Genomic DNA, 17,102 nt, shown 5'->3' on the forward strand with positions numbered 1-17,102 from the left:
TATTATGTAGGACTTGGCTTCTTGGACAACTGAACCCGTGACAGTCAGAAAGTCATGAAATGCACAAAGCGGGCTGTCAGAGGGGAGAGGACCCCAAACTAAGAGGCCAGGCCGGTCAGCAAATGTAGGAACTGACCTGGATGCCTCCTAATGAAGGCATCCATGTAAACCTGAACACATGTTGTATGTTGGGAGATACAAGAAGTGCCTATTGGGTGGGTGAGGTGTTTGCTGATGTGAGTGAGTGTATGAAATGGTGTTACGATGCAAAAATCTTTAAGAGAGGCATGATGGACAGGCAGAGTCTATCTGAAATGCTATGGCACCACATTCAATGAAGGAAACAAACCAAGAAACAAGGTCTTGTGGAGTTTGGGGGACTGGTGTATGGAAGCTTCATCGTACTACTCTCTGCTTTTGTATACGTTTGAAAGCTTAAGTCACAAAATCCAGTAATGAGGAAAAATATATTCAGTCTACTTGAGTGCGCCAGCATTCCTCACTTATCTATGCATGTAAACATGAACTGAGCCGGTATGAAGATCTGAGCATGTGACAATGCTCACATAAATCTCTTTTACCGAGATTTATGTACAGTATAGATCTTCCCAATTTACTCTTTTATTCATGGAATTTGCACACAATCTGTATTAGCACTGTTAAATTGCACTTCTTTATAAAACTAATAACATTAAATGTTAATGAATTGGATATAAGCCATGAAATAAATGAGAACAACAATTATATTTTTGAGGTACCTGGGGTCAAGCCTAGAGCTCGGTATATCCTCACGAGGGCTCTCGCAATGAGCCACATCCACAGCCCAGGAAACTAATATTTAGAAGTCGGGAAAATGACTGGAAGTTCCACCTTAATATCTACTTACGGGAATTTCTTTCATACACATGTCAGACCCCAGGGAGGGGAAATACCAGGTGTGATGCTGAATCAGCTTAGCAGTGATGACACAAATAGACTTTTGGTAAGTAGACTCTATCTGCTTCTCTTCTCTGTCCTAAAGACTGCCAAGCCTAAGAATCTCTAAAACATAAGGCCATTTTCTTATACACACTAAAGCGCACTAAATCTACATACAGCTATTTCTATAACATGCTGCCTGGCATACAGGCTTTCCCTTAGGGTACTTGTTCTGCAGTTCCCATGCAGGGAAAAACATCTGTTCTTGTTTCCTGGTCAGGTTTTAATGAAGGTTAAATTACAACTAAAAAGCATCCATACAACAAATAAAATAAGAACTATTTTCAACTACCAAAAGGTTCTAAGCAAAAATCTTCAACAAATGCTTCAACAATTGCTCTGCCTTGTGACTGAAAATATTTAACAGGCACCTAAGTTTCAGAACGTCACACTACTTGAAGCCAGAAGAAAACAGGCCTGTTCTGTTTGCTGCCACTCTGAGCCCAGGCCAGAGAGTCCCCACTGGTAGATTCTAGCATATCATCTGTGTCTGTCTCAACAAGGACCTGAAGGCCAAGCTTTGGAGAGCAAAGGAGCAGGTTGTCTGCCACTGTGATTACGGAGGTTTGATGCATTTCTTGTTATTAACTGATGATAACAATAAGAAGCATCAAGAACAACTGTTTTGTGTGTGGAAAATAGTGCCAGAGTTCAGAAAAGCAGCCACCTGACAGTGTCTGCACGTGGACAGTGTTCCACTTACAGAGCTGTTACAGTGAGGCTGATGGGCAGCCCAGAGGGAGCTGCCTACAGAGGGTCTTCCTGGAGCTAAGAGAAGCAAGGGCAGTCTGTGGGCCTTTTCTGCCTCCTCTGTACCAATCTCCAAGCCTCTGGTGGCACTGCAGAGCCTAGCCAGTGCAAGTACCCCACAAGCACTGTGGATGAGCTCTCACCCAGAGGAGGCAGTGAGCCCAAAGATAGGGCAGTCTCAGACTCCTGCAGTCACAGGCTAGACCTGAGGGGTCCACAGGTCCTGAGTGACCACAGACAGACAAGGCTGGGCAGGGGCTGGCCACTCACATCGATGGCATCCCTCTCGAATATGCGCAGCTGCAAGAAGAGTTCCAGCTTGATCTTGCGCTCCTGGAAGAGCTCCTCCATCTGGGACTGAGCCTCATCCAGCTGCTGCAGCACGGTCTCGATGTGGTTGATGGAGCTGTTGTGCGGGGTCTTGTTACTGGAGATGGCAGAGTCCCTGGGCGGGTGTAGAAGGAGACGGGACTTCAATGAGACAAACAGGAATTGAATGAGAAAGTCTCACATTGTTAGACACCAGATCCGGCAACGCAAATCTTCAGGGGAAGAAGGCTGGCAGGAAACTGGACTTTGTCTCAGAAAAGGGAAGGCGCTGTCTTCTAGCAAAACACCACCAGCCCCCTTCCTCCAAGGGGCCTGCTCCACCAAGCCTGAGGCAGCAGAACCATGGCATGCTCTTCAGGGCCTTCTCACAGACGTCAACTATCACAGGAAACCACACTGGAGAGCTTTAAGCAGAGAACAGCTGGCACCTGGTGACCGCACTGGTGGTCCTCCTGACTGAGGCTAATTGCTAATGTTCTCCTAGGGAACATCATTAAGAATGTTTAGTCAGTGACTCTTCAACTGTCCTGGATGATGTGTGAGTAAGGAGTAGAGGACTATCCTTTAGCGTCCCTCATGACTCAATTAAAGGAATTTTCAAATCTGCCTCCAGAGGAAGCAAAGGCAAGTTGGCCCTGCCTCCTGCCCCGAGGAGCATATACGGATGGCGTCCTGATACCTCCAGGCCTGCCTGGCGTTCAAGCTGACAGAAGGACAGGTAGGCTGCCCTGTTCTAGAAAGGCAGGTACCCTAGGGCCTGAGGACAGGGTCTTAGGAGATTCAAACTCATCAATTCATAAAGAAGTTTCAGTAAGAAGGTGACACTGAGGAAATACTAACAAAAATTAAAATCTGGCAATTCTTAGTGTTAAAATGAACAATCACTCAGTTGAAACACTTAGGGAGGTGCGGGGGTGGAACATGAGAAGAGAACTGCCCTGGCCTTCAGGAGAGCACACTGGGGCTATTTGTGGGAAGAGTTATAAGGGCAGGAACCCGCTGCAGCTTGGATGGGTGTGGGGTCAGGTGGGGTGGGGGTGGGGAGAGGGAGCCCACCTCAGCTGCTGGATGAGGTCCTCCCCTTCCTTGATCACGTTGACTGTCACCTGCAGGGTGGTCTGCTGCTGCTGGCCAAAGCGCTTGATGAGATCCTGGACAGCCTCCACTGACTCGGCATACACGTCATCCAGCAGTTCCTTCTGTAGCTCCTCCAGCCACGTCCACAGCTGCAGACAGGAGAGGGCACAGTGAGCGAGTGCTGCAGAGACTGGACCACTAATGCAGGGAGCATGCCGGTGGCCGGCTGCTCCCAGAGAGAGGGAAGGAAGGAAGATGGGGGAGGAAAGAGAAGAAACAGCATCCTGGAGAGTCCGGCAACCAGGGGAACGCACACACAAAAACAGCAACATGTCACTGCAGCGTGGAGCAAAAATAAACAGGCAGCGAAGCGGAAGAGGCTGTCACAAGGAGAAAAAGGAAAGGGAAGAGGAGCCACTCTCCCCTTCTGCAGAGGCTCAGTCTGGAATGCAGTGGGAACACCCAGAGTTGCTCAGACAACAGGAACATCCTCCGAGCACAGAGGCATTCTCAGACAGCTCCTGCCACAGTTGCAGCAAAGGCATTGCACTCCATTATTAAACCACCACTCAGACAGGAGTGCCTGGGGCCCCTCGGAGCAGAGGAGAGCACACTGAAGTGAAATGACTCTCCACCACATCTATGTGATGGAGACGTGTGCTCTGGAGATGACCAGACCTAGGGCCAGCCTGTCACAAAGCGTGCTCATCTCACTATGGGAAGACGGTGTGCTCACAGCGGGTCTTGGTCCCTCCCAAGTGGGACTTAGAACCTGGTCCATTTCTCTATTTTTCAATATAGAAAAGCCTAATGCATCAACTCTGTGCCTGCTCACTGGATAGCAAGTACCACATACAGAAAATATGCTCTTCTTGTTGCTTGCAAATTAAGGCATTTTGAACTTGGTAGGCCAGTTTAAAATAAGAAAAGGACTGGTAAAGGAAGGGCTTATTTTTCAGTCAGGTTATCCATGGTGCTAAGGTGTCAGTTAACTTCTTTTGCACCACCTGTCCATCTTTGTGGACACTGTTTCATACAACAATAATTTTATGTATAATAGTCTTAGATAGGGTGCTCAGGTCATCCTGTAGATCAGGGGGAAAGGGCCCTGGTGAAGAAGCCTGACAAACCCTTCCTGATGCCCTGCGCCTTCCCTGGAGGTCTACGGTCAATGAGGATCTCACCTACACTTTCATTTGGTCATGCGCTACCTGCTCATCAACACAGTGGCTGTACTTAGGGACGATAAAAAGGATAACAGCATCCCACCCGACACCCAGGATCTTCTAGTTGGTTCTAAGACTCCCTATGGCAAACACACACAGATGCCTAGGTTGTGCTGTTCTTTCATTCTAGGTAACGCTGTAGAGCACTCTAGTGCAGGTGCAACTAGCACCACAGCGGGACTGGACAAGAGCACCACACTGGTGCTATCTGGTGATATCTGCACTAACACTCGGTGCACAGCAGCCAATGCTGCAGGACAGCTACCGCCTAACGGTTTGGAGGGAGGCCATCTGGGCTTGAGAGCCTCTTCAGCAAAACACAGCTCTGTGGTCCACATGAATCAGCTAATCTCTCTAAGACCCAGCTTGGTGGGATGAGGATGCAAAGAATCTCAGTGCCCACAGAGGCACTAGTTACTGAGACAAGGACGATTCAGGGGAGGGCATCCTGTACACACAGGTGTGTCCACAAGCTAAGCGCTCTGTAATTAACTATAGGAATGGATTCAACTTATTCAAATTGGCAGGATTTTTCTCAAAGGAAGAAAAAAAGAAGCATATGCTGGTCCAAGAAATAACCAACCACTTAGCAAAATAGATTGCACTATTTTACAGAAAGAGTCAAAATATTTAACCTCACAGCTGTGGTGATCAAATCAGCGGACTTCTCCTTAAGCTAGCAACCTGCCTTCTCAGGACAGGCGGCACTAGAAGGGTGGATAACTAACCACACATAGAGCTCACACACTTGCGTTCAATGACAAACACACTTGATCACATGGCTACTACAGCCCTTTCCCTCTCAAGCTGGATAGTAATGATGTGTCTCTTTCCATCGCACTGATTCTGCTAAAATGCAATGGGAAAAAGATCACTGACTTCACATCTCCTAAAATCTCAGCAATATCTTCTGCTTGAGCTCAGGTGCTTTGCTGAAGTTGCCCCAGCAATGTTATTGCGTAAATGAATAAAAGAGCCCAACAGGCTGGCAAGCCTGCTCCTTCACACTGGCCAGTGTCCTTCCTACACAGAGATGTGGTATGAGCCTGGAGCACCTGGCCTGGCCTGGGGAGGGGTAGACAGCTCTCTTCCATTCTCGGTAGCTTAACTCTAGAATTCCACTTGAGGAATGAGGAGAGAGTGGGTGCCTATGTGGGTGGGACATCTGCCAAATCCCTCTTGTCTGAACACAGAGCTACCAAAGGTACCTGTTAAGTTGCAAAAGATTTAAACATTCCTCCATACGTTGGTAAAAGGGATCAGAAACAGCCCCTGGGGCTGCCCTGATGTGCAACACAGAGGCATGCAGGCAACACCACAGTGACAGAGGAATTAATCCTGCCATCCAGGGCAGGAGCACTGGCACTTTTCCTCCCTAGGTCTATGGCTCAGTTTTACTCATGGGATATGGGTTGATGAGAATGCCTACTCAGGGCTGTGTGGTAGATTTGATGCGATTATATAAGCACAGAGAGAATACATCAGTAAACATTAGTCTCTGTTGCTGGCTTTCTTCTAAGAAAATCTCATAATAAGAAAATTCATAAAGTTTTACACCTTTTATGAGTACTTTTCAAAATGGCTTCTCTTAGTTATCCGAAATGAGTCATTTTGTCTGGAAAATTTACCACTTAAATCCCTTTACCCCTAACATAGTGTAAGATACTGCAGGGTGAGGAAAAGGCCTCACACTCTAGTGTCTGTCGCACTCTATAGAAATCACTTCCCCTGAATTCTTGGGGAAGTGCCAGAAATACTTAGGGGTCAAGCTTTGCCCTTCCACCTGGCAGAGCTTCACACACACACACACACACACACACACACACACACACACACACACACACACACACACACACAACTTCCCCTCCACATCCTGGATACTCTGACTGCAGTCACTGTCAGACTGTGCCTCCCCCACCTGGCCTGCCAGTGAAGTGCAGAGATAAAGCCACACAGACCTCTGCAGGAAGTGATTCTGAGATGGCACATATGTAAAGGAAGCAGGGAGTGAGGGAGTGAAACAAGGCTATATATAAAAAGCATGATGCCAGTAGCCTGAAAGGCCTTTGCCCCCTCAGAATTTTTCAGGAAATATTCTTACTTAATTTGAAGAAGAGAAGTCTTAGAGTAAGGCTATTTGTGATGCCAATTGAGGATGGAATGATGCATCTTATTGCATCTGAGGTACACAAAGTCTGTTTTTAAGCTTTTAAAATGACATCCTGTATTATATCATTTTAAATGCTTAAAAATAGACTCTGGACAGAAATTTTAAGTCTCTAGAATGTTTGTGAAAGTCTTAAGTCAAAGTTTCCTAAGGATGAGAGTAGAATATACTTCTGGGCAAATTGATAACCTAAGTGAAAAGATACATCTCTATTCAGCAGTGAGAGAAGGTACGTTCTATGCCAGTTCACTGCAACCTGGGTTTGTTTTTATGAACCATAGAACTGTCAATACATGGGTGTAGGCAACATTGTCCCCTAGAGGCCATTAGAGGAATGGCTGGGCCTTCAGTCTGGTATTGAGAGCTGGCCTGGAGATGTGTAAGCAGGCGGACGTTCTGGAAAAGACTCACCCACAACTGGGCTGCATGTATGTGGAGGCATGGCCACAGGCCAAAGTACAAGGAAAAGATGGTCTTGGAAAATGAAAAAATGTGGAGAATGGCTCTGAGACAAAGATGTGGGTGGATCCTGTTCCAGCCCTGGCATCAGGAACAAGTCCCACCTCAGCCCTTTACCCTCTGATCCCGAAAGCCCCTGAAACATAAAGAACAGGGGTCCACTCCAGAAAATGGAGGGTGGGCTGCTGAAGTCGAGGGGAGGGAATTTTTGTACAAGTTGATGGTTCTGTAAAGGACTGGGCTCCAGGTGGCTCAGGGCGTCCTGAGACTTGGGAAAGACTCAGCAATCTCTGTACAGCCCTGGGAGCCATACTGGCTATACAGTCAGTGTCAACACGGAGAGGGGTTCGGAAGAAGGCACAGCACACCAGCTGAGAGCCCCTCTCTATGGAGTCGGCAACTTTCCGCCTAAACCTTCACTGACCTGCAAAGGCAGTTTGGGAAAGAGCGAGACGAGCATGAGGGCAACCGTGCTCGCTGACTGCAAGGCCTGTACACGGAAGCCGCTGCCCTCGGCAGACAGGGGCAATCACCTGGTACAGTGGGGCTGTGCACGTTGTGGAGGCAGAGTGTCAAGTGTCACAGCCACAGCCCCCCAGAGGTGCTGCTGCTGCAAGCTCTGAGCAGAAGTGAGTGGTTTCAACGGCAGCTTGCAGGTGCAAGCACAGTAGGGCAGCCACTATGCACACAATGTGTGATTCCAGTTCAGACACAAGGGACAGGCTGAAAAAGGAACTGTTCCTACCACCTACAGGAAGCCTCTCTGCCAGAAAATGACCAACTGGATGATGAGTACATATACCTGGTGTCTTGATACAGGAATTATACTGTATTTTCCCTTCTCTGTGTATAGTGTATGTCCATGTGTGTGGGGGTGAGCATGCCCTTGGGTGTGTGTGCAAAAGGCAGGGGTCTTTAGATGTCCTGTTCCACTACTCTCCACCTTATACACTTGCGGCACGGTTTCTTAACTTGGAGCCACGCTAGTGGCCAGCAAGCCCCAGGGCCCCTCCTATCTCTGCCCACAGCAGTGGACCTTGTACTTGAGTGTTGGGATTTTGAACTGGGCTTCCCGTGCAGGAGAAACAGGTACTGTCATACTGTCATACACTGAACTATTGCCCTGCCTGAGCTGTAGGCATTGAGCAGGACCCTCTATTCTTGTGTGGTGGGGTAAATGGTGTTTTTGTATGTTGAGAGGACATAATAAAGCATGTATGCGGTAGAGGCAGAAGAGAGGACAAACTAAGCATCACAAAACAACACCACTGCAAGTGTCAACTGCTGGTACTAGGAAGAAACAAGGAAAAAACCCACAGAGGCACCAAGGCAGCTCTGTGTGTGAGAGGGAGCAACACATGGGCATTCTAGCCCTAGGGGTACACACCTGTAGACAGGTAGGATGAGGCTACATGGCAATGACCAGCCAGAGACAAGAGATGAAACATGACTGACAGCTGAGGAGCTGTGTGATCAAAAGGGATTGCAATTACCTAGACATCAGACATGCTGTATTATCCTAAGAGTCTGTTACTTGGAATTTCTATTCTACAAGAGAAATAGAAATAGACACTTCTTTCTATTCTATAATTCCCTTGACAAATCAAAAACTTTCCTCAGCATAGTTGGCAGCTATAAACATTGCAAAAGACCCTCCTCCTCTTTCCCAGGTCATTTAAAAAATGACCATTGCCATCCTGAATAGTTTGTCATATGTCAAAAGTGAATTCCTCTTTGTGAAAACAAATCCTCAAGCCCGGAGGTTGTGCCTACACTTCTGCAGCCCATCCTTCATTTCCTAGACTACCGATTCATCCCTCAAGCTCTGCTGGCATGGCAGAGGACCCTGGGGCTCCTCTGATATCAGCTCACTCACCCGAACATGCTGTTCTTCCAGAGGGACTGCATGCCATGCCTGTGGGACTCAGACAGCAGCCCAAGAGCAGCCAGATGTCTGCTCCCTTTACCATCCTAGTCTTTCCTTAACTAAAGCTAAATGGGTTCTTCTGGGCATGGCACTGTGGACAGCAGAAACACAGCGCACTTCTTTATTAAACACAAAGTACTGCCTTCTATGGGCCACTGTTCTCACTCAAAACAGACTTCTATAGTAAAATTAGGAATGGAGCTATTTTTGTTATGGCACCAAGTCTGTCCTCAAAGGAAGATAAAGAGGTTTTCAGCATAGTAAGTTGAAGGATGACTGAGCTCATCTGAACAGTCTCTCCTAGATGTCACCCAAAGACATAAAACTTAACAGGTTAATTTAAAGGTCTGAATGGAAAACTCTGCTACAGAAGCTGACACCAAGTGATTAAGCCAGGCTGCCCTCAGACCATTTGGGATGAGTAGTCATCCACTACCATCAGCACATCTGTCTTGGCTTTATCCTAAAACCCCCAGTTGACTTATGCAGTCTGCAAGTCTCTTTTCTAGTTCTTCATTCATCCTTTAGTGTCTGCATCTCTGCCTAGGACTAACCTCAACCTGAGCAAATGCATAAAATGCACCTTCTTCTATTCCCAGTGTTATCAAGGCATGGTGGCACACATCTGTATCTTAGCACTCAGGATTCTGAGTCAGAATGATGAGGCAAGAGGACTATTGAGGCCATCCTGGGACACTTGGTGAGTACCAGGTGGACCAGGGCTATATAGCGGTTTCATTTAAAATCAGCAGCAGCAACAACTATCACCACACAGGTATGTTGCAGTGCTGGTATCTGCCCACAGGTCACCAGCAGAACCAATGTGTGAGCTAGGAGCCCAATTCTGACAGCACTGGGAAATCAACATGTCTGGGAACTGGGTCTTCAGCTTGCGTACAAGAGAGTCAGCAAAAAGTATGTACATGACAGAGACACAAATGGTATATTTCAGTTGTCTCTCAATGAGCCAAAACCTGTATGATTATGTGATAATATGTAGCTCATAAAACTAGTAAGAAACCAAGAGTATTAGGATGCCTTTCAAGATGAAGTTGAGTAAGATTACACATATATATTCATGCTCCAGTGCACATTTGAAGACGTGTAAAATCGCCTTTCCTGGTCATGCATTAGAGTCCTTCACTTTCATACGGCACTAACCAAGCTGTAATGTAAACAACAGATGAAAGGCTTAGAGGCAGCTCTCTATTTAAAGGTCTTCAATGGGACTCTAGAAGAAAGTGGCATCACTGTACAGTCATATATTTACAGTCTTCGCTACAACATTAAGTTATAAAAGGAGGTATGAATTAATTTAGTGTGTATTAGATATGTTAGAGCTGACCACAGTCTTCCAGAATAATTTCTAACTTCAGTTGGCCTATTATTTTTTTAACATTTGCTTATTTATTTTGGACACATATGTGCAGAACAGAGTGACCTTGCAGGAGTCTATTCTCTCCTTAAACTGGGATGAAGCTCTGGTCAGCAATATTTGCGGCAGGCGCACTTACATGATGAGCCAACTCTCTGACCCCTATAATTTTTCTTTATTTGAAAATGTCAGTGAAGTGTTTTAAAATAACTTTCATGATTCTAAGTCAGTTTTAAATTATTCTTCGGGGGAAATGTGGGGAGATGGCTCAGAGGTTAAAAGCACATATCACTCTTCCAACGTGCCCAAATTCAGTTCCCAGGACCCACATTAGGTGAGAACTGTAACTCCAGTTCCAGGGAACACAACACCCTCTTCTGTCCTCCATGGGCAAGTGTACTCAAGTGTATATTACTGTTGTGCACACTCAATCTCAAGTGCATGCTTGAGAGTTCTCTCTGTCTCTCTCTCACACTCACACTTTTTAAAAAATAAACCTTTGAAAGACAGCTGCTTTACATGAATTGCTCTGAATAAAGTTCTTTCCTTCTAGAAGCACCACATGGTCCTTTTTCACTTGCCAACACAATGTATTGTTTTGCTGGGATAAGAAGTACTTGGTGATATATGCAAATGATTCACACAAATCTGAATGGGCTCGTGAAGGCCTGTCCCCAGCAGAATGGGCTCAGGAGTCTGAAAATGGAAACAGTAGAGTCACAGGTCTCATGGGGAGGGGGGGCTTCACTGAGGTCTGAAGAACAGGTCAGAGTGAGGGAATTCTAAGGAGGAGTGGGGCAGACACAGATTAAGCACTTACTGTTCGGCAGAGATTAGTGAGGCTCAGAGCAGTCTAAGCCTACTCAGAAATATCTCTGCATCTCATTTTAAAATCTGGATTATTTTGTACCTATCAAGTAAGTTAAGTCAGGAGCCAGGAAGAGACAAAGAAGCGTGTACTGGCAGTGACTATAAGGAAAGTGCTATGTTTAGAGCTTGTATATGTCAGTTCATTGAACTGTCTCCAGACTGCAGCTGAGGCTGGGACAGCAGAATCATCTGTCCTGGATCACTGAGGAAGACAGAGCACTGTGTCACACTGGCACAGTTATTGTAAATTATTTTAGTGCAGGTTACATTTTCACTGAAATTGTACAAATGACAAAATCTGTTTTTAAAATAAACTATCTCTAGAAGACAATGGGGATGCCAAAGCAGATATGAAAGACATAGGGCTTGATAATTGTTGCTCCAAGTCAGACTGAATGCTACCCACCCAAAGCTGTTTGTTTTCCTTGAGTTACATTATTTAATTACTTGTTTGTTGTTTTGTCAAGTAAGTAAACAAATCGAGAGTACAGACAAATACCTCAATGCAGCAAGATTCCCTCTGTTAGGCAGAACTTGCTGATTGCTATGCACAGTGAGTAAAGCCCCTCTCCTAGAACACCATGTGGATGACCTTTACCCTTCCCACCACCAAGCTGGCTTCTGGGTGCTTGGAACCTGGAGGCTATACATTTATGTCTGCTGAAAGCACAATGTAGCAACTTCGTTCTAGAAAGTTGTGTGGCAGATACTTTCCATCTATCTGTACTGCCCTTACCACTGGACCCTCATTTATTCCAGAAAATTGAAAACATTCATTATTGGAAAAAACCTTTACATGACTGTTCATAGCTTCCCTGCTTTTACTTGAAACAACTGAAATGTTCTCTAAAGAATAAATGATAAACAAAGTGTTATATGTTCATACTGCGAAATGCTATCCAGCAACAAATGGGAAAGAAGGGTTGATACATGTAAGAAAGTAAACAATTCTCTAGTATAAAGGTGAAAAGACAACCACAAAAATATCCATGACTCCATTTATCTAACATTTCTGAAACACCAAAAATAATAGTGATAGAATGTAAAATCATAAGAGATGTGAGATGCTGCTTACTGTCGAGACTAGAGACAGCTATAAGGAGGAAGCAAGTAGAAGCGCACTGGGCACCGAGGGAGCCAGCTTCTGCAGAAACAGAGCAGAATACGTTCCAGCACAAGAACGACATAATGGTTCTACGTGACTGCAGTTTGGACACTGTGGTAGCTACATAAGCCTGTATAAATGATGAAGCATGTGGGTATGCGCACACACACAGGCATGTACGTGTGGTGAGGTTGGATACATGTACAGCTCTCGTTTGCTTGGGTGTGGCCTGCAGACCGTTTCCATGGAGAGCAAAGCAAAGCTTCTGTGGGAGAGCCTACAGAAGGAAGTGAGGCAGCAAACAGGCTGTGCACCAGAGCTACCAACAATCAGGAGACTCTGCTGCAGGACGGCTGGCTCATGCAGTAAGCACTGTGCGCTAACAGGAAGCCACCAGACGCAGGACAGGTTCTCTGGCTACAGAAGGAGAGGCAAAAACTGTGGCCTTTAGTAGTGGCTGCACGAGCAGGCACTCAGTGCTGCGGCATGGCTCCTGAGTGGACTTGGTCAGGGCTCAGGGTGGCAGCTTCGAGAGCCCCGCGATAAGCCTGGTGCATTCTTTTTCCCCAAGAGCACTTGCACTCCTCTCCCAGCTGTTCACTGGGGAGCTCAGGCTTGGCGCCAGCAAGCAAAAAAAAACAAAACAAAAAAACAAAAAAACAAAAACAAAAACAAAAAAAACCTTTTTTGACCTGCTCATTTGCTAGGAATGAAAATGAAGTTAGACTGGGACTCTGAGACAAACACATCTCTAGGTCTCTGGTGGACCTTTACTTCTAACTTCTGAATAAAATGAAAGGGTCTCTTTTCTAAGGCATTGCTCATAAACAAAACTGTGTCCAGCTCAGAGTCAAGTTTGCAGAGGCACGGCCAGGTTCCTTTGTTTAACCCAGGCAGGACAGCAGCAGCCTGGTTCAGTGGGAGTGATCCTTCCTGGGGACAAGGATTCTGAGAACAGAAGCCAGTGAGGGCTCACTGAGTCAGCCCCAGAAACAAACTGGCAGCAAGCTTGATGTTGCTACCAGGTTACCTCAGATGACCCAGAGGTGTCAAAGGCAGTTAGTAATGAAGCCAGGAAATAATCTAGAGAATGAAGTTAAATGAATAGAAACGGGTGAAGGTGGTTATGTTTTTACTGGATCCAAAAGTAAAAATAGAATTCAAGGCACTAAACTTGAGGTCAGATGGCAGACTGATGTTACTATTTCACAAACTTGTACTAAGTAGCTGAGGCTGCAGAGAGAGTAGTGGGAACACAAAGGAGCCAGACCTTAAACTATGCAGCGAGATCAACGTCTGGACAATGGTAGTTGCAGTCTTTGCTGTGGCATCATCTCCTCATACATCACAGTGGGCTCAGGGGACATTTCAAAATGACTGAGTAAAAAGAACGAGTCAATGACCAAATAAACCATGAAAAAGGCCATTCAATAGGAAAGGCTGTCAGAATTATCATCAGCAGGCTGGAGAGATGGCTCAGTGGTTGAGAGCACTGAATGCTCTTCCAGAGGACCCAGGTTCAATTCCTAGCACCCACATGGCAGCTCATGATTGTCTGTAACTCCAAGAGCCGACATCCTTACCCAGACATACATGCAGTACAGGAAAAACACTAACATACACAAAATAAAAAATAAAAAAACATTAAAAAATTAAAAAGAAAGAAAGAAAGCCAAACAGTGGTGGCATACGTCTTTAATCTCAGCACTGGGGAGGCAGAGACGGGCAGATTTCTGTGAGTTCGGGCTTGTGCTTAGGAAAAACAAGTTTGAACAGCTATGAGGAGGTGGCTGTGGAGCAGGACAGGTCTGGGGAAGCAGAGGAGGCTCCTGTTCATCACGAGGTGAGCGGGGAACTCAGTCCAGTGATAGTCTCCAAGCTGGAAACTGCCCGGAAGAATATCCACTGAACATGTTTCCAGGGAAAAACAACAGTAAATATTTCCAAGTCTGTCTTAGTTGTGGAGGAAGATACTGGCTGTGTTCGTTTTCTATTCTGATGTCTATCTCAGAACCAAGATGTCCCAGCCCTTCTGCAGAAATCACTGAGTGCCAACCACCAGGCCAGTGAAGCACAAACCCCAGGGTCTCTGTAATTCACCAACTTCTCCCTCCACCCACTTCTCAGACGCACAGGGTCTCGAAGGAAGGGGACACCATCATCCTGCAGTTAAAATTTCTAAGCTACAGACAACCAGGCTGTGAACAAGCTGCCCAAGGATCCAGAACCACACTGAAGGTACTTTCCTTAAAGAAGCCTATGGGTACCTGACCCTGGATGTCTTTTTCCACAAGGCAAGCCAGACTTGCCTCTCCAAGGTCTCTCACAGTGATTTTATCTTTCCATATCTTCCTTCTTCTATTGCCGTGAGCTTTTGTGTACATAAGCCCATATTACTCTAAAGCAGCTCTTTAAAAACTCCCATATATGGAGAGCTGCATCATGTGTGTCACACAGCATTTTGTGAAGGTCCTCTATGGAGCAGTTTTTTTTCTTAATCACCAAAAATTGAATTGATTTTATTATGTTTTAATAAAATCAATGGTTATTTTATTTCAAAAACCACTTAAAAACTAATGCCATCATATAATCCGAACACTCAAAAGATGAAGGCAGGAGGATTTCTTCAAGTTCACAGCCAGCCTGCATTACATAGTGAATTCAAGGCCACCATAGGTTCCACAGCAAACTCTATTTCCAAAGATAAAGATAAAAGGTAACATAGTAGTTTCTTTAATGCAACTTTATGATACCTAGAGTACTTTGCATTTATGCATATGATTATATCATTATTTATGCTACATATGTACAGCGTGGGAATGGTACACTTAGTATCTACCTATTTTTCACATTGCAAATTACATTTGTCTCTTAAGATAAGTATGCTACCATAAGCACACACAGGACATTAGCACTCCTACCATGCGGACTATGGTATATTTAAACTTATATATTTAAGGAGTGTGAGAAAGTAATCTGCTAAGACCAGAAGGCTATCATGACTTTCACTCCATGACCAGGCAACACACAGACAGCACACCCAGTAGCGATGCCACAGCAAGCAGGACCTGACAGTGTTATACGCAGGAAGCATTGTTCCTCTCTAAGGTGAAGGGATCTCCTTCCACTTCTTGTTTCCCCTGCTCATGTCCTGACCCACAAGTCTCCCCGACACCCTACTGCAGACAACCCCAACAAAGGCAACTGTGCATTCATGTGACAAGGACAGCCAGCAGCAGAAGCTACAGAAGCAGAAGACAGCAAGTTTTCTTCCTGTCTGCTCCCAACCTGCCATCTTGTATCCAATGTCTCTCATTATGACCGAATTCAGATTCCTTCCAACAAATTAAAAGATCCTATCACCTAGATTTTATCTTGTCATTATATGACGCCTTACCTCTTTTACGTGCGTGTGAAATGACACAGACATGTCCAGCAGGATCTTCCGTTGTTCAACTCGCCGAACAAAATCTTGTATCCGGTCCTCAAGCTGATGGGCAGCCTGATAAATCTCTTCAGGGTCACATTCCCCAGTCTGAGCTAGCTGCTCTGCTGCTTCTAGCAACTTGTCCGCATTTGTGTATGTGTTCTGCACAAGAGAATACCCAGAGAAATAGATGAGCGTTCAGCAAACCAACAGGCATGGGAGCCATAATTCACAGCATCGGGTTCCCAGAGAAACGGAAGGTGAGCGAGTGTTCAACAAACCAGCCCGTGTCGGAGTTATAATTCACAGCAACAATGAACCTGTTAGCAGCGTTTCTGATTGCTTACTCAAGTTGGACAGAAAAAAATATGATAAGAAGCAAGGGTTTCAGGAGGCCCGTGCAACCCTATCAGCAGCCCTTTCTGATGCCAAGCAGATTTCTAAGCACTGGCCAGGACGGCTCATGACTCAGAAAAGGCTTTTCGATTTTTGCTAAGGTGGAGTCAGGAAATGCCCCCATGGCCACAGAACACCAGAGAGGAACTAGCCTTACATACACATTTATTCAGCCCACAGTTCTGGAAATCAAAAGTTCAAGATCAGGGCTCCCCCGTGGTGTGGCCTTGCGTGTCACAGGGGTGATGGGATGAAATCACATCTTAAACCAGGAAGCCAGACAGAGACTGAGATCCAAAATTCTGTCAAAAGTGTGTCTTTGAGTAACCCAGGGACTGAGGAGTGGGGGCTGTAGGTGCAACTGTTCTTTTTTTTTTTTTAATTCACTTTACATCCCGATTGTAGCCCCTCCCCTCCTCTCCTCCAGGTACTTCCCTCCCTCCCTCTTCCCCTCTCTCCTACTCCTCAGAAAAGGAGAGCCTCTCCCTCATCAACCCACCCCAGCACATCAAGTAGCATCATTCCAGACTGAAGAAGGATGGTGATGGGGGGAGGGGAGGTGGAGAGGACAGAGGACTTGCAGAGAGAAGAGAAACTGTGGGCAAGCTGGTGACCTGTGGGAGAATATGGGTGACTTTTGCTGAGACTCCAAGTTAGGAGATCACTTACACTTATCAACCAACTGTTTCAGGTACAGTGGGAGTTAGGGACTGAGTGCAGTTACTAGCTCAGTGTGCCCTTTGGAAAACAGAACCCTGCAATCGTGTTTCTGAAGAAAGGAATCTGCTTTCTCAGTGACTGTCATCACAGCTCTGAAGTAACTGAGCTTTGTTTGGTAAGGGAATCTTCAGTTGACAGTGGCTCCCAATAGGAAAGTATTACAGAATTGCCAAGAGCCTTTCATGACTTCATCAGCAGTAAGGAACACTGAAAAAGAAAATAAGTATGCTAAAGGAACAAGTGTATTTTGAGTGGCACTAAATCACAACCACTCATTCCCTGTCTCATCTTACAC

The 17,102-nt window shown here is 45.7% G+C and overlaps 1 protein-coding gene across 3 annotated transcripts in view; it reads right to left on the bottom strand.

The window, feature by feature from the left end:
* Trio (trio Rho guanine nucleotide exchange factor) overlaps positions 1-17,102 on the bottom strand; it is a 287,480-nt gene that overhangs the window by 116,820 nt on the left and 153,558 nt on the right. For all 3 annotated transcript variants that reach the window (XM_055619033.1, XM_055619031.1, XM_055619034.1), the window contains exons 11-13: positions 15,662-15,853; positions 3,115-3,284; positions 1,999-2,173 (exon numbers count right to left, since the gene is read on the bottom strand). In XM_055619033.1, coding sequence (XP_055475008.1) covers positions 1,999-2,173; positions 3,115-3,284; positions 15,662-15,853 — 537 coding nt within the window. The remainder of the gene's footprint in view (positions 1-1,998; positions 2,174-3,114; positions 3,285-15,661; positions 15,854-17,102) is intronic.

This window comes from Psammomys obesus, unplaced genomic scaffold (assembly GCF_907164565.1).
Source record: "Psammomys obesus unplaced genomic scaffold, mPsaObe1.curated_primary_1811, whole genome shotgun sequence".
Classification (NCBI taxonomy): Eukaryota; Metazoa; Chordata; class Mammalia; order Rodentia; family Muridae; genus Psammomys; species Psammomys obesus.